We start from the raw sequence: 24,068 nt of genomic DNA on the forward strand, positions 1-24,068 counted from the left end.
GCGGGACACACGAGTCCAGAGGCTCCAGCAGTTACGGAGGCGTTTCAGAATTGCCATTCACGTCATCTCTGGTGCATACGAGACTGCTGGATTCTGAGGAGGTTTTGTGTGTGTTCCCCTTCACTCTCCTAAGTATTGCTGGTATATATGCAGATAGATATGGCCCTGCTTTTCTGCTGGTGCCTGAGGACCTGCCACCTTTTCTTTCTGGAGGTGAAACCCCAGTCCCAGCTGAAGAAAATTAAGGGACCGGTAATCCATGTTCCCTGACGGGATGATGCTGTGAACTGTCACAAGGGGTTTTCCACTTGCCGACCCTCTGTGTTTTTGTGTTACCACAATTTTGCTTACTGGAGGAGTAGTGGTGGCCACTACCTGGTAGAACACTTACTGAATTGTGAGTGGATTACATTCTCTGAAGGGTTTCAGGGTTGTCCCTTCTTGCTTAATGGCTAAGAGGATTATATCCTGCAATTTAGGCTTGTCCTGAGTTGCTGCAGTACTAACCCGTGGAGGAGAAGACCAGGCTTAGCTCAATGGGACTGCTTGGGAGACCTTGAGAAATCCTTCTTGAGATATTCCTCCTTCCACTGCTATGCATGCTAGAGAAGTGTATGGATGGGGTCATGGATGATTTTCTAGATGCACATGGACCCTGTCTGTGTTAAGATGCTACAGGGTAGAAGCTAGTATTGGGCCTAAGTTGGTTGTCCCAGGGCATCTGAATAGTCAGTGAAGAGGTCGATTACTGCCAGTGAATCATCCTTCCTTCCCGTTTTCAGATAAGTACAGGTATCAGCTGGAATTTTAACTGTCTTGGAACTGTTGTACTGATTGTATCTAGTTCTAAAATCAAGCTGAAAATAAGGAGTGGTGTTTCTGAAATAATCAACATCATTCCAAAATTAAATCCTAAATTATTTTCACGGCATTATTTTTAATGACACTAAATTCTTCTACTCTGCCTGTAGGTTGTGCATCATGAGGAAGCTTCCTTCTGTTCTGGCTAGGACACTTACTTCTGGGACCACTGGCTCCCCAGTGCTTCTAGACATGTTTGAAGGTAAAGTAATTGACTGTACTCCAGAAGATTTAATGATGTTTCTAAGGAATTTATTCTTTCAGGTAGTGTATTAATGTATTAATATTGTTTGGATAGTGTATTAATATTGTTTGCATGTATTAATATTGTTTGGATAATGAGCATGGTTTTGGCTGTTCGGTCATGGTATAAGGGTTTAGGAAGCAGCAGAAAGTGACTGTATTTGTTTGGGGGTTAATGGCACAAGTATAATCACTGAAGTTGCAATTTAGGGGCTTGTCTGGTTCTCTAGTCTTTGAAGAGCACAGGTTCTTTTCTGGCAGGATAAATGCTGCTCAGGTTGGATCTAGATAGAAAGTCAGCGTAGTACAGACAGGTACAATGGGACTGGAGAGAATGGCCAAGAAGTGGGGGAACTGAGTGGAAATAATGTCTTACAGAACTTTAATGTGTCAATATGGTTAATTTTGTAAACTTGGAGAAATCTTTTAATCAGATCAGCAGCATTGCCTCATGAAATTGCTCTTGTCAATAGATCTTTGTGTGGAAAGATTGTTGCAGCACTCTGAAAGAATAAACCATAGTGTTCCTGTTTCAGAAGCTTTAAAACTTTTTTCTTGCATTCTAATCCCTTGAACTGAGAAAAGGGCAGGAGGAAAAAGGCTGGAGCCAGGTACAAATAATTCTCTGATGGAGTTTTACTTGTGTCTGAGATCTTCTTTTCTCCTTTGTTCTCTAAATAGAAGTTATCAAGTAAAAGAGAAAATGAGAGTCATTCATTACTAGAGAACTTATTTTCATTGTCGTTAATAAATGGTAATTTAGGACATTAAGGGAGAGAAGCAAGGATACAGAATATTGCATATTTGCAAATATTATCCTGATTGTTTAGTTAGATATTTAAAAGGCTTGTAAGAACAGTGAAGCGTTAAGGCCATCCTGGCCTTGCCTCTGATTAGTGCTCCAATATTAGAACTTCAAGAGGTACTAATATTTTGAGGATTGTAATAACTGTACACATTTGAGATTCTGTTTCAAAATTGTAGCATTTAAATGTTACACAAACCTTGCTGATACATAAACTACTTTCCTTTAATTATGTATCCATGCATTCACAAAAACAAATACTTTTTCTTAACTAGCTTTTTGCATGCTTCCTCCCAGCTTTGGGTCCCAGTTGTGAGTGCCCTTTCTTCCATGGTTCTCCCAAAGGCTACATGAAGCAGGACTTTGGAAGTTTCCTCTGAGATAACTCTCATCCCACTTCCTGGAAAATGCTGCAGTTATTCTTTCCAAAGTTAATAGTGTTTATCAACAGCATATGGTAGCACCAGGTTTGAAAAACCGTTTGGGATTATGCAGCAAGCAGATACCAAAGAGTCAGTAGACAAGGAACTGCAAAGCTAACTTGTAAGGAAAGGACAAACTGAGTTGAAAACACCAAGATACTGACTGTAAATCAGGCAAGGACAGGTTGCTTGCAGTTACTAACATTAAGGAACATGTGCCTGAATGGAACTGAAGCAGGTAGAATAACCAGGTAACTCCTTACTGGATTAAATTAGATGTAAATTGCATTGTTTCTTTTGATTGGTAATCTAACCTGTGTTTTCTACTCCACAGGACATTCACCTATTCATGTGAATAATGGTGTGTTGTGGTAATCTGTACATATTAAAGTATTTGCTATAGCACTAAACTTACTCAGCTACTGTTTTTCCTTACTTTAGTATTCATGAAAAATGAAATGCTATTATTCTTCTCTGTCCACTTGCTTACAGCCACTTTGCCTTGGGTGAATGGCTCTGATCTTACTTGTGGCAGTATTGTTGGACCAGATCTCTGTCAGCACACTGTGTTTGTGGTGCTGTCCTGGATAACACATGTCTAAGAGGCTTGTGGGATACAAAATCTCTCACAGCAGCAGCTCCTGCAGTACTTGGCTTCATTTTAGACATTGGAATATGCATCTTTCACCTGAGTCCGGACCAAGCTCTGTACCAAAACTGGTGGTCAAATACATTGCAGTGTCTACCTGAACCTGGATACAGCCTGGGAAGGCACCAGGACAAAAGATATGGATCTCACTGGCAAAGATGAATGCGGTGATCTTGCCCAGCTGTCCTTGTGTCCTTTGCCACAGCACAGTGCAAATAAACTCAGACCCTGCTGCTCTGGCATTAATGATCCACTGCTCAGAGTTTAGAAGATACTGTGAAATATGCAACATGCTAATGATGGATAAGTCCCATTTTGCACATTTAAGACATTTGCCAAATAATAAAAGAGAAATAGTTAATGGATTTTTGTGCTTAATTACTTAAATTTCTGTTGTAAGATACATAATATCTAGAAGGGCAGTATAGTCTTTCCAAGAAGGAGGAAAAAAAAAAAGAGCAAAACTATGTGCTTATGAACTATAAAATAGACTAGATTTAGCTTGGCAACATTTTAGAAATGCTTTTGCATGTAGTCCCTTTTATTGTTAAGGTAAAAATTATGTGTTCTCAGCCTGGCAAATGTTTGTACGTCTAAAATTGAAATCAGAAGTATTAAATGGGAGTAACAGCTTATATACATTTTTGCAGGTTTGAACTTGAGATTTTTCAGAGCTTTTAAAAGGAAGACGAACTTAGTTTAAACAAGGAGAAAGTGCTGTTTATTCCTCCTCCATCCCAGCACAGTCTGCACTGTTGAAAAATTGAGGTTTTGTGTTCTAGAAGCTGTAACTGTTTCTGCTAACACTGTATTTACCAAGCGCATGCTATGGCGGCTTCACAGATGGAGTATGAGTAACAGGAAAGTAGTACCTATTCTGTAAATAAGCCTGCTGCCTCTTAAATAAAAAAGAATCAGACCTTCTTCCCTTCAAAAAAAAATCAACTCTCAAGATTTTTAATCACTTTCTTTCCCTGGAATTTTTTTTTTTTGTTCTTAGAATTAGTAGTGGAAGTCTTCTCATTTCAAAACATTTTTAGCCTAATTTAATAATTAAATGAGGCCTAAGCAATCTATTTTGTTTTGTCTTTGTTTGCCTATCTTCCTGTCCCCCTCTTCTTTCAGAACCTTTTGTTGCTTGATATCAGCCAAAATAGATGAGCCACCAATCTCGAAGGGAAACGTGTTTACACAAGCTTTGTGAAAATTGGCTTCTAAATCAGAGGCTTGTTAGAGTGCCAGAGCTAGTGCTGGGGTCACCCACAGACCATGGTGTTTGCTGGCTGTTCGAGAGCGACTGGGATCCATGTGGGGGCTGGCACTCAGCCCTTTGCCTGCCTCTGGCTCGGGCAGACAGAGCAAAAACAGGCTGGGAGTGTAGGGGCGGGGGCTGAGGGTGCTGCAAGGGAAGGAACAAGAAAGAGAAGGTTTGGGGTATTGCTGTGGTGGTGCTGTGGGGGGACTTGGGCAGAAACTGTGTGAGAAGGAGGAGGGCTGAGCTGAGTGGGTCTGACTGAGAGAGGGGAATTTAAATCCTAGGGAATCATGCTAGACTCGCTCCAGGGTTCACAGGACAGTTTGCTGATCACTGTGAACAGTCTGACAGGGTATTTAGCTTGAAAAATGCCAAGCCTGATAAAGGATCAGCTTGTGGCTCACCAGCAGCCCTCTTTCTATTTCACCACGAAATTTTGGATGTTTTTTTGGTAGCCCTTGCTTGATATGTCTCTATTTTGTCCTAATACTTGAACCTCCTTGTATAAAAAATATTTGCAAATAAGCAAGGAATCCCTACTATACAATTCTCAGCTTCTGTTTGGAGCATGGGAATTGTTGCTGCTTGTTTTCAGGTGTTTCCAAATAGCCAACATTTACCTGCCTGACAGCAATAGGGTAGTTTAATAGATTTGATGGGACCTTGGCACACAACCTCATCTGAGCAAGAGTAGAAAACCTGCTTGTGCAGATTATTCTTGAAATTTAGGAAAGATTTGTGCAGAACTTATATTAACTCTGATCATAGAATCATAGAATCAGCTGGATTGGAAGGGACCTCTGAGATCATCAAGTCCAACCCTTGATCCAACACCGCTGTGGTTACCAGACCATGGCACTAAGTGCCACATCCAGTCTCATCTTAAAAACCTCCAGGATGGAGAATCCACCACTTCGATAGTACAAACAAGGCCAGAATAAATTTTTTAGGCCTGTCTTCAGTATCATAACATGGAGACTGCTAAAAATTTGGGCTCTAAAACCCTGCTGGTGAGAGCCAGGCTGCTGCTGTTACTTGCCTTTGTGGGTGGGATTGTTGAATTGGTATTCTTCTCATTCCCTTTCTCACAGCTGCACTGTTCCCTTTTATGTTCTTTTATGACTTTCTGATTTATCTCCACAGTTTGTGTTTAGGCTGTAATATTTTCATACCATAATTCTTCAATCTGATCTTGATCCACTCTCTGTTTCAGCTCTTAATTAGCACTGGCGGTGACTGCACTAACAAACACCTTCTTGGCTGTACACAATAAGCTACGGCATCATGTTACTCAACCCATTACTGTGATATGCCTACTAACAGCATCAGTGAATTTGGCCAAACTTTTGTTTCTGGGCTGCTATTTGCATGAATTTGTTTAATTTTCTTGTTCTGGGATGAGGATTATGCCTTCTAACGCCAGGCAACCTCACGTTCATCACTTGGAGAACTAAGCTTGATTTGCTTTGATTTTTTTTTTTCCAGTGCGGAACAAGTTGAGGGATATAGTGGGAGCATCTGCCAACTGGAGGTACAGTGTGCATTAAATGTATTTTACTTTATTTGTGAAACTGAGGTAGTTGAAACAAGGCTTCTGAATTGGTACTTTGTGGATCACAAACTTCTGAGATTTCTCTGGCAGAAGATCTTTAGCACCAAAGGAACAAAATATGTGATGTTGATGTGTAAAAGATTGTCCTGTTAGCTTTGAATCCAATGGAAGTTTAAGAACTGTAGAGTCAGTCTGGCTGGCAATGTCATGTTGCTGTTACCTTTGAGTTATCTCTAAGTGGATTGCCCACATGGTGAATTTATCCTGCACTGGATTCAGAGGCTGGTTCACTGTGAAGCAGGCTGCATGTCACTTTGGAAACTTGTCACCTCAGTATCAGGGTCTCCTTAATCATGAGCATCTTTAGCATTTCCTTTGTCTGCTCTAACTTCATTTTTGACTAATTTACATATAATTTAAATGATTGATGTTTTGACCTTATTCAGGTTGCCTTCTTCCCTCTGCATTACATTGACTAAACCAGAGTTGTCTGTAATCCTCTACTGTTACAATTCTGGAAAATTCAGCATAGCACTTTAGGGGAATTCTGTATTGCAGCTTGGTTGGTCACATGTGTATTGTTAATTTTCTTATGGCTGTGTTTGCTCTTCTTACACACTTTATGCACTGATAGGGAAATAAAGAGTGGCTCACCTGGGTGGAACGTCTGATGAAGGTCTTCTGATTCAGTTTATCTAGGCAGAATTGTAGGCATGCTAACAAAAGTGCCTGACTCCAGGAAGCTGATTTTTGCTTAGTAAGAGTAGGATCTAAGCATGAAGGGGCTTGAAATTTTTCAGTGGGTCAGCTAGAAAGGGCTCTAGAAATTGTTTTGTGAAAAAGCTTTTCCCACAGCCCAGAATGGCTGGGGAGAAATGACTCCATATGGAAATACCATCGGAGGATTGAGATTTTAGAGGGCTCTGGTCAAATCTGACCCACTGCCCCCATCCTGGAAGGAGAGCATACTGAAGCCAGGATCAGCACAGCAGTGTTTTTCTTAGACAGGTATGTCTTTTGTGCTGTGCAAGATGCAGCAGAAATGGTTTACAGAGTACTGAATGCTTCAGCAGCCATGGAGAAGTAAAGCTGGGGAGACCATAGCTGGGAGTGCTTGAGAATGACAGGTTTAATATGGGGAGGTTGGGAGGGCATGGATCATGTAGCCTTTGAGATCCCACTTTTAAAACACAGTGACAAAGAGCTGATACATGTGGAGACTGAACAGCTGGGGATGAAATTGAGGCCACAGTATGACTGAAGAGGACAAATCTGAGAGAATAGGATGATAGGGGTCCTGAAATTGCAGCTAAGGAAGGACTGATGTACATACATCTGGATTGTTGGGAGAGAGGAGAGATGCATGTTGGAGGAACACCTTCAGCCATAAATTTTGTGAAAAGTAAACTTCAGTTTGTGATTTCTCTTGTAAAGGCCAGTGGCATTTTGTATTCATTTGTTATTAAAAAGAAATATCTTGCTTATATGTTTATTCTGGTTTTGTACTTAAATTGTAATTAAAATTATTAATCTGTTCCTTGTTAAATATAGTCTAGATGGATTGTGGACATTTCAGAAATAGATGAACATTTCTGAGAATGTTTAGGGTGAGTGTTAGTTAATAATTAGGTGAATTACTGTTACTGTATGACTAATACTGCAGTGTGTAACAGTATTTGTTGAAAAATGTTACTGCGTTGAGCCCCACTTCTGTATATTGAAGTGCAAATTCTGAAGTGGAAGTCAAGAAGAGTTCTGCTGCTGACCTCAGAGGAACCAGGATGGGACTGGTGAAAATAGAATATAATTGAATTTTTATTGTTTGGTTTCTTTGTGTTTGTAGACAAATTTCTGATACACTCTTTGATTAACTTCTCTTAAACCTTTCACTGAGAGACCTTAGAAAAAAGTTTTTTAAAAAGCCTGAAGGTGAATCGTCTTGAATGTTACATCTTTCCTTAATCATCTCGTATATTCTATTTCTATGCAGTGGCATAACTTCAAACATTAACCCTCTGGAGGAGGTTGTTATCTTTCTGTTTCCTCTGAACTCTGTGGTAGTCATGTTGCCAAGATGAGGTAAACCATATCTCCTGTTTAAAACAAACAAACAAATAAAACTAACTGAAGTTTTCTGCTAGACTTTTACTCTCTTTGATCATGGATTATTCATATTTCCCCAAAACTTATTAAACAGAAAAGAGAGAATATAAATATGGTGAAGCTTGACTTTCTGAAGTAAAACTCAAGCCAAGTAAGCCTGCATCTTAAATGGCTAATACCCAGAATTCATCCAAAGTCAAAACTTAAGACAAATTTTCTTTTTGGTGAAAAGGTTCTCTCTTTCTCCCTTTCTTCCTTTCCCCCCCCCCTCTCTTTCCTTCTCTCTTTCCCTCTCTGGTTTTGTTAAGCACAGTGTCACTGATCTCAGCAATGCAGCGTGCACAACTGAAGGAATGATGCATATCCAGAAGTTTAACGTTGGTTGCTTGGTGTTTTATGCCTTCCCTTGCTCTATGAAATGGATCCATAGTTTTGCATACTCCTTGGAGCTGTTGCACGTTTAACCCTTAGGTTTTTGATAGATTCTAGGGATGTTATGAAATATTTGCTTTATTTGGTTAGGTTGCACTTTTAAGAGGAGGGAACTTTGGTGGAACAGGTAAGAGAGAACGTTGGGCAAGACTTACATCTTGTAGATACCTGTGCAAGGAACCAACTTGGTAGACTGCAGAGAAGTGACAGTAAGTTGGCCTTTATTCGACTGTGAGAGTTGCAGCCCCTCTGAGTTGGTGGTGCTGGAAAAGTAGCTCGAAAGGAGCAGTGCTCCCTTCTCTGTATTGTTTCTTTCTGTAACTTTTCTATATAGTTGTAAGATGTCTGGGTAGGAAGAGAGAGAGAGAAAGAAATAGGTTAGTTTTCCCTGTCTTTTAGCTTGCTGTATGAACTGATGCTGTGAAGGGGCAACTCACCTGTGGATGATAGCAAATCTTAGCAGGTTAGTTCTCTTGTTCTTAGTACTAGTCAACACCGTACAGCTGCTTTACTTCTTGGGAGAGATTATAAATTGATGTTCAGTTCTTTAAAATTGTCACTGTGGCAAGAGTTGTGATACTGTAGCTATGGAAGACATGAGTATGCACAAAAACTCATAGGTTAAATTATATCTGATTTGTTCTTTTCAAGGGGAACCATTTTGGTTACATTCAGAATTAGATTAATTTTGTTCATAAGTGTGAAGTATGTGCTTGCCACTTGTACACAAAGATATTTCAAAACTTTCTGCAGTAGTCTTGCTTAGCATCTGTCATTATGTGCATCTCACTTTCTTTTCAAGGCTCACTTACTGTGTCTTGCTATTTTTACTACGTTTTGGTTTTCATTTTGATAATCATCAGTGTGACATCTTTTAGCTAGGGTTGCAGTTGTGTTGTCATACTCTAGACAGATTGTTTTTTTTCTTACCAGTGATCATGTGCAAGCAATGCAAGAAAGAAAAGCTCTTCATACTTTGCTGGCAAAATGTCAGGAAGATCTCCCTCCCAGAAGAATGAAGGATAGCTACTTGGAAGTTATTCTACCTCTAGGAAGTCAGCCTGAAATAAGAGAAAAGTACCTGAACGTACACAACAGTGTAAGGTAACAAAGCAACCATGTGACACATACAGGAAACTGTTAACTTCCACTTGCTATGTAAGTAGGTATTTAATTGTCAAAACCCGTCTTACAGATTTGGAAGGATCCTTGAAGATCTTGACAGTTTAGGAGGTATGTATCTGTGCCCTTTTAAACACTCCACAAAGTGATTTTGAGTACTGCTGAGCACTGTTTGGTGTGATACAGTATGACCTCAGGCAGAGAATCCCATAATTGTGCTATCTCAAAGGGGAAGGAAAAAAAGAAAGACACTGATGCTGGAAAGAAAGGATGGATGATAAAGAACAGACAGAAACAAAATTGTTCCACTTCAACTTCTTGCCTCTGTCAAATTTTTAGTGGACTAGTTACAAGAATAATTTACTGAAAAGTGATTCTAGATTATGAATCTGCATTGAGTGTTAACTCAGAGATAATTTGCACAGTGTGTATTGAAAATTAAAACTTACGATTGTTTTTTCTTAAAAAAAACTCAACAAAAACTGACACAAAACCCAACAGAGGTTGGAAATATTTTAATCTTCCCTTTGGGGTGAAGAGTGTATAATCTGGAAAGAACAGAATGTAACCACTGAGAACAAATTAAAAACAATTGATGTATATTCTTGGATTCTGTCTCCAAATTGATATTGAGGGTAAAACTGGGTCAGTTATTTCATGAGTTAGCATCCTTAATTTTTTTTCTTCTTTTCACTTATTTGTGGTCTTGAAAAGTTAAAGATCTTTGACTTTTGTATTGCAGTTAAAATAAGTGCTAGGTTGTTAATAGAACTTGGAGATACTTTTATCTTAAAAAGTCACCAGGTGACTTCTTCTTCATCAAAGTTCTGTAGCTGGTTGGGAGCTTTTCAATGGAGGTTTTTGACACAGAATAAGTGCTTATTAAGGGAAAGCTGTGAATGGAACGGTTTTTTTCTGTTCCTTCTGAGGGTCCAGATTCACAAAATTGAGGAAGGCAGAGAAAGAAGGGAATGTATGTCTATCTAGGATAGACACAATAGCTGGATGATTTATATTTCCTTCTGGGAGGTGGAAGGTACTGGCTTCAGCACCTGTCCTGAATTAGAAAAGGAGACCTCAAACTGTTGGCTACCCTCCATTGTTAGATGAGAGGAGCCTGTTTTTCATTCTTTGCCTTGTTTATTTTCCCTGAAAATCTGTGAAGACCTTTTTTTTTTCCTGTGATGGCACAGAATGTCTGCCTTGTTTGCAGTCATACTGTGCTCCAGTCAGTTCCGCTGGGGATGTATTGTTTTGGGTTAATCAAGATTCTGTCCCAAGTACAAAATATTCAGGATGGCCATATTGATGTAACGAGTTGATAGGCATAACAGGTTTTAGAACTGTGTCTCCAGTAATTTTAGGGGAAAACATAGATTACTTGGAAGGACAGAGATCTTTCTTCTCTTATCTTGTTAAGTCCAAACAGATACTTTTGATTATGGAAATCCATGTTGAGTGAAAGTCACGTGAGCACTAGGACAAACCCTATTTTTGCAGCCTTGAATTACTCTAAGGAGTCTGTTTACTTGGATGTGCTCTTAAGAACAAAGCTAATTAGTTTAAATAATGGTTTGGCTTTTAGTGACTGCGGTGTGATAAATATCTCTGACTGTGCTTTCATGCCTGTAAGGCACATCTTATTTAATCTTCACCTCTTTAAAGGAATCAGTATTTTAAAAGTCCTCAAATAACATGTATCCTTGGGCAACCTGCATGAAATCAAAACAGAAGATTGGAAGAATCTGAGTGGGCTTCAGGGGTAGAGGAAAGAGATTATGTAGGATTTGGAGTAGAGTGATGAGTTGATTTAAAGTGCTTAGCTAAATTTTTCTTTGTAGTGAGTAAATATGCATAAAACTGAACTGCTGCATCACTGTTTTCTTTACAGCAATCCCATGTGTTACTTGCATGAAAATGTGGAAGTTGGGCTTTCCTACAGTAGGATATTTTAGTTTGTGTTTTGCAGGTACTTCTCATGCTTTGCAAGATGGCTTTGATTTGCTCCACTAATGATTTTGTTAAAGAGCTGACTCAATTTTTGATCTCTCCATAGTTCTTATTTGCTACACTCACACCAAGCAGGAAATGCAGCCAAAGTCTCCCTTATCCATAGTCACAGCTCTGGTGGATAAAATCAGTAAGTGGCAATTTGGTCAGTAGAAATGGTTTCATCTGTTTGTCTTACTCTTTCAGCAGCCACTGCCTTCCCATGGTTGTTGAGGATACCTTCTTCACTCTCCTGTTTAGTTCACTTCATCTTGTTTTGGCCTTGAACTCTCAAGTATTGTGGCTTTTGTTGAAGGAAGGAGAGAAGAGGATTTTGTAGTGCTTTTTAGCATTTCATATGTCACTTCAAAATACAACTTTCATGCTTTCTTCACTTCTGTGTTTAGTTTTCTATTGGCACCCGGGTTTCTTAGCTTCATTATAGAACAGTGTTTGTTCTGGTGGAGTTGGGACCTTGCTTGTCTCACATGTTCTGCTGAACACCTCCAGGGGTCTGCTGTCCACCTGTGTGACTGCTTCCTACTCCAGTTCTGGCTTGAGAAGTCTGGAAAGGCAGAAACTGCAGACTAGCAGTTTGGTCCTTTGCAACAACCGGCTTTTCTGGGTTGTCTTTGCGTGTGTTGCCACCTTCAGAACACAGAAAGGCCTTAGAGAATCTGGCCTTTCGAGTATTAGATGTGAGTGATCTGCCTCCAGTAAACACTAATGTTTGTCTTGTAGATTTGTGCAAGAAGATTATATATCCAGACTGTGACATCAAATTCACAGGCAATGTTTCTTGGGTTGGGAAGACCTCAATGGAAGTGACGATGCACATGCTGCAGGTTAGTTCCTGTGACTTCTCTCCATCTTATGACAGGCATGAGGTGCTTCAGGGGAAATTCTGGACAATGGCTTGAGCAATCTAAATTATATATTCTAGAATAACTTTCTGAAGGGCTTGAGGCAGCCCTAATGTTCTGAAGACCAAGACAGCTTCCAGTAGTCTCGATGCAGCAAGGCAGTCTTGCTAATCTTTCAAGACGTGTTTTTCTTAACCAGTATTTTGTATTTAAAGTGCAGCACAGTACTCCTACTGAAAAAAATAGGTGTCTGTGCTCTGCATGCTCTCAAATAAGCTTCTCCCTGCTTTTGAAAAACTTTATTTTCCTTATGCCTTATCATTTTATAGGTTTATGAATTTTAATGTTGGTATTCAGACTTGATGTTAAATTGTATCTCATGTGCTCATCTTATCTACTGTGTAGCATAATTTTTTTAATGAGTTATTAAATAATAATGGAATATAAATGAAGGCTGTAACTAGGCTACACTATGCAGGAAGCAAAAGGAACATTAATAATTAAATTTAAAAAATCTTAACATTTCTAATAAATATTTACTGTGAATTCATTAGTTAACGGAAACATTAATTCAGTTATTTAATTATTTAGAGTAAAAAAGATATCCTATAAACACTTAAATGATTGGAGTGAGTCCAGAGGAGGGCCACTAAAATAGTCAGAGGGGTAATAGTCAGAGCACCTCCCCTGTGAGGAAAGGCTGAGAGAATTGAGACTGATTATCCTGGAAAAGAGAAGGCTTTGTGGTGACCTGATTGTGGCCTTCCAGTACCTGAAAGGAGCCTACAAGAAAGATGGAGAGGGACTTTTTAGAAGAGCCTGTGGTGACAGAACAAGAGGCAGTGGCTTCAAACTGAAAGAGAGTAGGTTTAGATTAGATATTATGAAGAAATTATTTACTGTGAGGGTGGTGAGGTTCTGGAACAGGTGGCCCAGAGAAGTTGTGGATGCCCCATCTCTGGAAGTGTTCAAGGCTAGACTGGACAGGGCTTTGAGCTACCTGGTCTAATGGAAAGTGTCCCTGCCCATGGCAGGGGGGTTGGAACTAGATGGTCTTTAAGGTCCCTTCTAACTCAAATCATTTTGAGATTCTATGATTCTGTGATAATTCAGAAAAACAGATAAATATTTTTTGATTTTCTTGGTCTCCTTAAATAAAATCTCTTATGTAGAAGATAATGTTACACCTTTATTGTCAGAGTTCCTTGCAGTGCTGGCATTAGTGGCAGTTTGGTATTAACAAAAAAGTATTTTTCGGCATTTTTAAGAATAAATGTTAAGTGGGTACTTTTACAATGTCTGTGTTGATTTTCTCTTCTCCCAGCTGAAAGCAGTTAATAAGCATTCCCTGCTAAATGTTTTACTGCAGAATTCCTGAAACTAAAGTTTTAATTTGCATTATTTCCTTATCTTTGACCTATTGTGAGAGATGTTGGAAGGGATGACAATGTGAAAGTAAGCAAAATTAACGGTGTGGCCGCATAGTTGATGTCAACTAAAGAGCTTGCTAAGCATGTTTACAATTTTAGAGTTTAATAATACATTTTTTTTCTGTCTCTCTTAGCTACATGATGGTGATTACAGCCCTGTGTTAGATGCAACCTTTGTCATGGTGGCCCGGGACCCAGAGAATAAACGGTAATTTGTAGGACAGGAAAATAGTTTTCTGACTCTTGCTGTGCTGAAAATGGCAAATGTGGCAGCTTGCTCTCTCTGTGTGGAAGCCCTATAATGTAAGTGTTAAATAAATCACATAGTCAATGTTTTCTGCTGGCAAGTGTTAACTTTCCTGTGACAAGCTTCAGAGTATTGATTTCAGCAGTCAAATGATACCAGGATTTGCTGGTAGTCTTGGGAGCTGACCCTTTTCTTTAACAGATTTTCCCTTTGTTTGAGTGACTGGCTTGAATGAACACAAGAAGTGAATAAATCTGCCAGAAACCCACTTCCATTCTAGTAGCTGTTAGAGCTAAAGATGGAGTTTCAGTAGTTAAATAGTCTTTGAGTGAACAATACCATTAATTCCCTAATAGACACTTGATAAGTGTCACCAGAATAATTCAGGCTGCAACTTGCATGTGTAACTAACATGGAACTGATAAGTATTCCCACAGAACTTTAAAACCCCCTAAACACTAATTTTGTTATTTTTCTGATTTTACTTTATCTATAATTCCTTAGTCATTAAACTAAGAGGCTGCTCAGTTGCAGTTTTGCTTTATAACTCCAGCATCAGATAAATGGTTGTATTCCTTAACCTCTTTCCTGTATAGCCCACCAAAGTAATAAACTGTTTCCTCTTTCCAACTAGTTTAAATAATTGCTTCTATTTAATGAAGAAGGGTGTGTTTAATGAAGGGGTTTTACTTTATTTAATTATGTAGTCCTGATAGCATTAGAAGTAGTTTTTAGTTTGGTTTCCTTCAGATTTTTTTTAGAACCAATGAACACACTGTACATTAAGAAAACCACTTATAATCATGGTTCCCATTCTAAGGACTAATTTTGCAAAATAATTACATCAAATCTGATGTCATTATGCACTAGCAGATTGACTGAGGACAAGCCTACATGGACTTGTGCAGATAGATGCAAACTTCAGTGTCTGTTGTACAGGCTAGCTGGCCGTAAGCCAGCTGTGTTTCTGTCCATATAAGGAGGGTATTTATGTGAGGTAAAAACCCTTCAGAGAGGTACAGGGTACAATAGGTTGGCTGTAGTGCCACAGAAATGTGGTTGTGTGCCTTTTGGACTATAGCAAACTGCATCTCACAGCTTGGGGCTTGGGCAGGAGAGCTGAGGTAGATGTGTCCTGAGCTGAGGAGAGGGGAAATAAACTCTGCAGTGGAGAAGGAGCTGCTTTGTCTTCAAAATCCAGAGGTTTAGCAAACCAGGAAAGAGCAGTTTGTTATAGGAGAAAAGATCCTCTCTCTGTGTGCCTCTTGTCACCAGCACAAGGAAAGACTTGGGGTAGAGGTGGATTGTTCAGCACATACTTTGTGTGTGTGTATATGTTGTTTGGAGCATTTGTATAAATAATAATTAGGAATTACAGGAAAGAATGGTTCTTGAAAATAACCATTTGCCTTTACTTTTGAAAATAATTAAATGTCATATAATTAGGTTAAAGTAAACTTACTTGTGCAGTAAAATAAACATAAAAATTTGTGCTCAAGGCATGTCATAATCTTCTTTGATAAGTAGTACACGTGGTAAACAGCTTTTGGCTGTTGATAAGGCTGTCATGGGAGCATGTAGATTATAAAAACACTTACTAACTATGCCACTGTGCTCTTTCTATTCCAGGAGGAATGGTACCATTCAGTTTTTGGTTTAGTCTATCCTAAATCATCATGGCTTCATTTGCTGAGTTTCTAAGCAGCTTTCTGCTTGAATAATGTTCATTATAATTTATAGGTACAATTTTATCTTCTTAAGAGGGAGAGACACATCTCTTTCTTAATTACACTAGGTAGTGTTTGGATCACTTAACTGCTTCTTCAGAGTTAAAACTAATGGGGTGTTCTTTTGGCAGCTCCACATTATGAAATAATGCAATTATTTCTATGATATAACCTGAAGTATATCTTTTCATCTTGTAGTGTGTATGTAAGCAAAAATGGAAGACTATTATAATGTATTTATAGAATGAATTCTTGCTAAGTTTGTAATTTAAAAAAAATTCCTGTCCATAGGCCAGCATTTGTTAATCCACTCATTCCTGAGAGTCCTGAGGAGGAAGAAATCTTCAAGCAAGGGGAATGTATGTCGTATTTCCTGGTAGTATGTACATCTGCCTCAGGTTCAACTTAATAGCTGGAAGGAAGTAAACCAGGAGTTTCTGCTACTTAGAAATGCTCCTAATTTATATAATATCAAATTTTTTTTCTGGCTTGTGTGTCAGTAGTGTAAGAGAGTTTCAAAGTCTGCTATCACATACTTGGAAACTATTTGGCTAAACTGACAGATAAGGGTGCTCCTGGTGTGCCCTGCACACCCCCTGGACTCCTGTGTTTGCAGGATGCTCCCTCCACTTCGGGTCTGAGTGCAGCCCAGGCTCTCCTAATGCTCTGACTGATGGATTACCCCATGGTGGACCTGCTAAGTGCAACACAGCTCCTTGCTATCTGGGTGCCCATGTTCCCTTAGGACAGAAACTGGGAAAAAGAAAAGGGGGAGAGCAGGGGAAGGAGTGTTTAGCTCCATCTTCTTTTATTCCAAGATGAAGTTTTAAAGCAGAGAATTAGAGAAACATTGAAGACTGAATAAACTGGACAGAAGATCTTTTAAGCTAAAGTTTCAATCATTGCAGCCTATGGTAACGAGTTCTGTCATAAATTTCCATTCATGTACCATTGGCAAAGCCCGAAGGTTCTGTAGGGTTTCTTGTTAGGTATGTTTTTCTGTATTTTGAGGGTAGTACTCAAGTTTTCTGTAGAAGCAGTGGGTATCATAGTACACGTATTGAAGTTCTTCATCAAAGTGGTGGAGGTAGCAGTAAACTTCTGCTTTATTTTTTCTTTGATGCAGGTTATTCTAAAAGCCAACTTTGTGTTTGAATTGATTGGACCATGAAGTTACAGCTTTTAACTTACAGGGGAAAAAAGAAAAAAGGAAAGACAGTTGATTCCAAGTTAAAATTGTCAGAACCATTATTTGTTTTTTTCTCTGAACTCTAATACTAGGAGTTTTTTTTTAATATTTAGTGAACAAGCTGAGGAGGATTGAATTCAGCACTGCTTCCTTACTGAAAATGGCTCCCACTGCAGAAGAAAGAAACATTGTGCATGACATATTCCTTCATACTTTGGACACAAAGTAAGAAGAGGAGTGGTGGAGGAGAACTGATGTACTATGAAAGAGAAAAGTACCTTTTGAGTGGGTGCTCGTAAGAGGGTAGTCTGGAATAAATGAACACATTTAAATTCTGTGGCATTTTATTTGGAATGTAGGTACAAACTTTAATGTGACATCTGCAGCTCTCAAAAGAGTCTTCAGTTAATACATAGTGTTAGCTGTGCCAAGATGCTGAAAGGGACACTGTAAGCACAGAGACCTGAGCAAGCTCAGGTTAGGAATGATCTTGAGGAAAAAGGTTAATCATGTTTAACCAAATAAGGGAATGGATTAGTTTTGCAACCATGACTTGTACAGTCTCAGAGTTTTCTGCCATGATACCTAGTTAAAAAACCTGTGAGGACAGGAACTGGCCATATTATGACCAAATAACTTTGTAGTGTGTTTTTGAATATAATACCTGACAACATTATTTGAGAGAGACTGTTGTTGGCATACTTTTCTTATATTTGAGATTGATGTGAAATCATCTGATGCCCATGGTGATAGAACAGTGTCTAATGACAGTAGTGCAGTGTTATATTTGTGATAATTTATAATTTTTTAAACATTATACAGTTGTTATTTTTAAAGCTGTTTACTAAAGGGAGACATGCTTTCCCTTAAAATTAGCAGATGTATTTTGTACACATTCTGTCTGGATTTGAAAACCTCAAACTGTCTGTGTGTTTGATGTTGAATTATTCTGTTAGCTCATTGTGTGCTTTTAATTCCTATTATGACTTAAAAAAACAGAATAAGGTTTTTCTGACAAAGTGTGTGCTTTGTGGTTGTGATTCATCTTTTCTTTCATGTGCTTTTCTCGAGCCTCATCAGTCACATAAACTTGAACAGTAGTAGAAGTTTTTGAAGGATCAGGAGCATAGGTTTATTGCAGTAACAAATCAAAGTACTAGCTTAGATAAGGCTTCAAGGTCAGTTGGAACAGTGTTTAGTGACACCCTTTCTGTTTTGGGGTTATTTTGGTGTTCCATATTTTTGTGGGTTTTTTTAAATATGTGTCTGCATTTAATATTTATGCATTTTTGGCTGCTGAATTCTGCTAATTCTGTAGACTATAAAGTTTTTTGTCTCTTCCAAAGGACAGTAAGTTTCCGGAGTCGTAAATTACCACCCAATTCAGTGTGGATGGAAGATGCAAAGCTAAAAGGCCTGCAGATTTGCCATCCTCAGGTATTTTGAAAAATATTAATGAATTACAGAAAGGTACTTAAGAAGTAACTTTAAAAGGGAATTTTTACAAGGACATGTATTGACAGGAAAAAGGGTAATGGCTTTGCACTGAAAGAGGGGGGGTTTAGATTAGATTGTAGGAAGAAAGTTTTTACTATGACTGTTGTGAGGCACTGGAACAAGTTGCCCAGAGAATCTGTGGATGCTCCATCCCTGGAAATGTTCAGGGCCAGGCTGGATGGGGTTTTGAGCTCTGGTGGGAGAGGTTGAATTTTTATGTAAGTTTAGTCAAACCATTATTTTGTTTCACTTCTGCAGTCCTTGCAATGTATTTAGATCATAGTTTCTTTTGCCAGTTTTTTGTTATTTGTATGGGTTACCACTGCAAAATAGAAGATTTTTAGTGACCTTGTTTTCTTACTAGACTATTCATTCTGTGTAAAGAAATTCCTTTGTAAAGTGTTTGCAAAAAGTTTGGCCTTTGGTTGCTGTCACAGTTTTGAGTTGTTATCTTGTGTTTTTAAATGAGTCAGATGAGCTCCTAGTAAGTAAAGTTGCCTTGGGCATTTTGAATTTTGCATGTATATTTCAGTAGTGCTTTTTATATATTCAGGTATTGGGACTTCTGTTAAATACTGTAAACTGAAGTGCAAACTTCAACACAATCCTTTGAAAAGAATTTTGATTTTTGTTTCTACATACAGGAACGGAACATCTTCAATAGAATCTTTGGGGGTTTTCTCATGAGAAAGGCATTTGAACTGGGATGGGCAACTGCTTGCAGCTATGGGTGAGTTGTAGGCCTGGAATATTTATATAATCCAGATCACTATGCACATATACATAGGTCAGGAAGGCCAAGCTAACCAACCTAATGACTATCTGAGCTGAGAAAACCTAGGTGTCTAGTAGAATCTTGAACTATTCGTGCACAGTGCTGTCTTACTTAGGGCACCTGTTGTATTTACAAAGAGATTTGCATCTTGCTCCTTGGAGCTCGGTTTTTAAGCAGCACTTGTGAAGATAGAAAATACATCCATTTTCTCTTTTCTTTTAACTTACCAAGGTATTCAGATGAACTTTTGAAGATTCATTTTCTTTGTAACCATATAAAATAGACATTCTAGCAAATAAATATTACATCCTTTCATTCCATACACAAAAGGAATGGTTTCTGAACTTCTAGTAACTGCTTGAGCATGACTGAAGTCATCACCCAGCAAAGCTCTCTCTGTGTGCCAGTTAAATGGAGTATGCATTGCCTGAAACAAAGTTAAGTGGTTTGTGTCAGTGCTTGGAAAATTGAGGCCTGAGCAATGGTGGCATGAAGATCATATAGCAAGTGTAAGTCATAGGATAGAATAATGATGCAATAACATGTCCTTACAGATCATGAACTTTTATTGGTGTGAAATATTTCCTCCAGTTACTTTTGTCTTTGGTGATGACATAACTCATTAGCACTTCCTGTGGCCTCTTGTTTAAGGAAGAGATTTGTTCTCTAGCAACCCTTCATTAAAATGCTGCCAATAAAATATTTTAAATTTCTCTAAACCTCCTTTTTATTCTTGAGACAAAATTTCTCTTTTGCTTCCTCAGGGGTTCCAGACCCTTTATTGTATCTGTTGATGATATCATGTTTCAGAAGCCAGTTGAGATTGGATCCTTATTACTGCTTTCTGCACAGGTAGGAGTTGATTTCTTTTCGAAAAGGAGCAAACCTTATCTTTGCTGTGATCACTGCCAGTCACTGATAATAAACAGTGCACTATGAGAGCATGTGACTTTTCTTGTTAAATGGTGTAATGAAGTCTGTTGCAGTTTCCAGCACCAATGGTAAATTACAAGCTATAATTCTTGTTTTAACTGTGTAGGTCTCTTACACGGAAAAAAACTACATCCAGATTCGAGTGCACAGTGAAGTTTATGATGCAAATACCAGGGAGCACCATACTACCAATATCTTCCATTTTACATTTATATCAGAAAATGAGGTCCCACGGGTTGTACCTAATACATATGGAGGCAAGTATCCAATGAATATGTTGTCATCATAACTCTGTAGAAAAGATGACTTTCTCTTGAAACACTGGTCATTTTAGTAGATGAACTATTGGCATTTGAATAATTTAACAGGATTTCATGGCAAACCACATTTATTTTATGCTTTGATGACAGTGTAGATTGCTTCTTGCTTTTGCCAATCTATGTAGTTGTAGTTGCTCAGTATTGATACTAAGTTCTAATATGGTTCTCTCTTTTCTCCACTTTATTTCAGAGTCCATGTTGTATTTAGATGGGAAGCGACACTTTGATGCAGTCATGAAAGAAATCTGACAGGCGCTGGGTGCTGCATCAGCAGGGTAGCAGCACTGTCTTGGAAAGAGAAGGCTAAAGGACAGGTGCTTGCAATACTCAAAAAACCCCCCAACAACCACCCAAAACCAAACCAAACCATAACAAACCCAAACTCCACAACAAAACCTGCCTTTTTACTGCTCTTTATGTATTTGCATATATTTGGATTTTTTATTGTTTGCTACTAGAATTTGTTGAAATCTACTTTCACATGCCAATGCTACGAAAAAAGGCTGAAAAATACGGTTTTGGCTTTAGATAGCTTCTCTTTTTCTGCTTTGAGAGATCTCATTACAACCTTTGCTGTCTTGTCACCATCTGCCTTTGTTCCCTTAGTAGCTCTCCTTTGTGTTTCCCTGATAATGGATAGAAGTTCTGTCAGAAAAATGTGTGCAATAGGTAGATGCACACAGGTGGAGCAATTTGACCTACATTCTTGTGTGAATTAGCTTTAAGGTCATCTTTTTTTTTTAACAGGGACACATGTATCTAGGCAGCAGCATAGGCTCAGAAGTTACTAGTGTGTACACAATGTAAAGCAGGTGTTTCCCATCAGTGGGGATTTTACAAGGTTATTGCAGCTTCTGTTTTGGATGGATTCACATTCCCTTGGGAGGAAACAGATTTTTGCAATGAAATGGGGTGGCCAGGTGGTATCTTCTGGCATTCTGTTCGTGTACAGCCAGTCCTTGCCAGCCTCTTCTAACTTTTGTTTTGTTTGTTTTAATATATAACAGTAAGTGAGTTCCTTAGTGAATTATTTCTCATGTCCTGCAGACTAGAGACCTTATTGGTAGGATTGGGTGGGACTGGGAAATGGCACTGTAGAACAGAACATTTTGGTTTATTAAGGATTGGGAACAAAAAAGGTAAAATGCTGCTCAAATGATAATGGCGATGTTTGATGCTGGAGTTAGGGGTTTAAAGAATCTTTGTTGAGCAGCTCCCAAGTCAGCTGCTGAATGGTGGGAGGATCTTTGACCACTGAGGGGTGGTACAGCTAGAGGACAGCCTCCCCCTCAGCTGGATTATTCACCTGGTTCCTTGGCGGACTGAAATGCAGTATGAGTATTGCATAGGTTGGCAAGTTTACCTGTGAAGGACAGAGCACTTTCCCACCACAGAGGGGACTCTATGGTGGACATAACTATGGCAACAGGAAGTAATAGGAAGAAAGTAATGGATACTAAAGTGCTTCTGATGTAATGGAGAAAGTTTTAATAATCTTGAGTATCTGGCAGATACAGCTTAACATCCTGAAATCAGGAAGGTGAGGGGATGGGAGGCATCAACTTTTAGCAGTGAATATAATTATCACAAGCACAAAACTAGACCTCTGATACCTTCACATCAAGACTGATATCCTGTCTGATCAAGACACACAAAGAGGAATTCGGCTCAGTGATAGTTAAATGGATGACATGTGATGCCTAATGATACACAAGAACAGACTCTGACTTGAGATAAAAGATTGATAAAATAAAGCAGCATGTTATGCTTTTGTTTCTGAGTAAGAAAATCTGAGAAATTCATAATTAGGACCAGTTTCCTTTGGTGCTAGGATGGCATGAAGTTCCTGGCTCCTGACAGCTAATTGTTGTTCCTGTGAGGAGAGTGAGCGTTGTAATAACCAGCATGTTGCACATCAGCCTTTCCTTTCTAAGACTCAGCTGCTGTTACTGATGAGTGGGATCAACAGCTTTCCAGTGGAGGCACAGGGTTGTTGCCTGCTCAGATCAATGCATTGCCATGATAGTAACCTCTTGGTTCCTTCTGTAGGATTTCTCTCTTCAGCCATACTCCAGTGCTGACTCAGCTTTATGATTTTATAATCTTTTTCTTTAATGATTTTAATGCTGTGGAGATATGTTGTATTTTCTGGGCTTCTCCCTTTTAAAACTCTTTGGAAACTCAATATACTTGACTGACTACACAAATAAAAAACTGAAATTCTGTCTCAGCTTCTTCCCCCCTCACTGCAGGGATCAATGTTCACTGTTAAAAAATAAATAGGAAGGCGGGAAGTGGAGGGATCTATTTCAGAACTGTGTATTACTCCTGACTATCTGCAGGTTTTTATTATTGACCCAGTGGTCCTATTTGGGTTACTATTTTATAACACTTGTAAGTTAAGGGGATACAAAGTTCTTCCTCTACTGCCTTTGCAGCTGCATTTTAAAAAAACATAATTATCATAATTTCTAAATTCAGCCTTTGGGAAGGGATGGGAGAGGAGAAAAGGTAATAGAGTAGGGAGGAAGGCATGACATCAGAACCTCTGGACACAGTAAAGATGAATCTTTCAAATTAAGATGCTTAGAAAAAGTGTGTTCTCAAACTTCATAATAACTTAATCACATACCACAATGACAGCATTTACAGAAATGTATGTACAGACATACTGAATGTGTGTGTATATATATACACATATGTAAAAGATACTATATGTCTTTCTGTTTATTACTATATATATGAGCTCATGCATTTTTTACTCTAAGAAGGTAACTCCACGTTGTCACCCTCTCTGGTGATAGGCTACATGTGTCTTTGTTCCAGGGTATGCATGCTGCTTTATACCTTTGTGTGTGAGAGAAAATTGTTCTCAGATCTCAGAATTAAAATATTTTAACATAGTGATTAATGTTGGGTTTATGTTGAAACTTAATGTCCAACCCGTCACTGCTGTAGGTGACTAACCATTACCACAGAAGCCTAAAGGAATTGGTAGATAATCTTTGTATTTATAGTAAGCCTATCCATATAACTGACTGGGGCTCTGTAGCGGGAAGTTAATGTTTCTGTGGCCATCATGTCTTGGAATACCATGAGGAGGGGGAGCAGGATTGCCTCCCCTTATCCACTTGCTTAATGGTGATATAAAAGGAGATTTATGTGGGACTGGCTGAACTCAGTGCCCAAGAAAGCGCTTTCTTCTAAATGTTTTTATTTTTCTGTGGCTAAAAAAAAATATTAAAATTATTACTCAAACTTACAGCTTCTGATATCCCTTTTTCCAATATGCACCATTCCTTTGCAGGCATGTCGTGGTGTTCAGCACTCTGGGAAGAAGCTTGGATGAGCTGATGCAGCAGGGGCTGCTGAGAGAGGGTTTTAGTTCAGAAACCTACTCTAAACTTACTGCATGCTCAGTTGGTTTTACGGCACATTCAGTCCAGCCTTTGTCTGGTGACAGACTGGTTTGATTGCTGATTCTCCTCTGAATGCATTTTTAACTAGGTGTGGGAGAGAGGATGCACAGGCTAGGCCCTAGTTAACAGGAAAATAAAAGGGTAAATATTCAGCTTTCAAGAAAGAGAAACTGGGGACTCCTTTTGTGGAAGTTGTAATTGGATGATGATATTGGAGCACTTGCCCTGACAGCAG

At 38.8% G+C, this 24,068-nt stretch overlaps 1 protein-coding gene across 3 annotated transcripts; it reads left to right on the top strand.

Annotated features, from left to right (window-relative positions):
• Window positions 1-9: 9 nt before the first annotated feature.
• Window positions 10-22,639, top strand: ACOT9 (acyl-CoA thioesterase 9). 3 transcript variants are annotated; one of them, XM_029964760.1, is made up of 16 exons: window positions 10-106; window positions 972-1,063; window positions 2,666-2,692; window positions 5,721-5,766; window positions 9,256-9,426; window positions 9,518-9,555; window positions 11,501-11,584; window positions 12,175-12,278; window positions 13,861-13,934; window positions 15,992-16,059; window positions 17,003-17,114; window positions 18,236-18,326; window positions 19,031-19,116; window positions 19,926-20,013; window positions 20,201-20,351; window positions 20,605-22,639. In XM_029964760.1, the coding sequence occupies exons 2-16, from the start codon at window positions 982-984 to the stop codon at window positions 20,661-20,663; spliced, it is 1,281 nt and encodes a 426-aa protein (XP_029820620.1). In that variant the 5' UTR covers window positions 10-106; window positions 972-981; the 3' UTR covers window positions 20,664-22,639. The 3 variants fall into 3 exon arrangements, with proteins under 3 accessions (XP_029820620.1, XP_029820621.1, XP_029820622.1); XM_029964761.1 differs by lacking the exon at window positions 2,666-2,692 and having other exon boundaries at window positions 20,605-20,718; XM_029964762.1 differs by lacking the exons at window positions 10-106; window positions 2,666-2,692; window positions 5,721-5,766 and having other exon boundaries at window positions 977-1,063.
• The last annotated feature ends 1,429 nt before the right edge of the window (window positions 22,640-24,068 follow it).

The sequence above is a fragment of the Manacus vitellinus genome, unplaced genomic scaffold (genome assembly GCF_001715985.3).
Source record: "Manacus vitellinus isolate BGI_N305 unplaced genomic scaffold, ASM171598v3 scaffold_7_pilon, whole genome shotgun sequence".
Classification (NCBI taxonomy): Eukaryota; Metazoa; Chordata; class Aves; order Passeriformes; family Pipridae; genus Manacus; species Manacus vitellinus.

Bases quoted from the DNA above. Each gene is read 5' to 3' on its own strand.
- ACOT9 (XM_029964760.1), top strand. From the start codon at position 982: ATGAGGAAGCTTCCTTCTGTTCTGGCTAGGACACTTACTTCTGGGACC. The intron at 9,427-9,517 runs GTAACAAAGCAA...CCCGTCTTACAG, and splicing joins AACGTACACAACAGTGTAAG to ATTTGGAAGGATCCTTGAAG. The intron at 20,352-20,604 runs GCAAGTATCCAA...ACTTTATTTCAG, and splicing joins TGTACCTAATACATATGGAG to AGTCCATGTTGTATTTAGAT.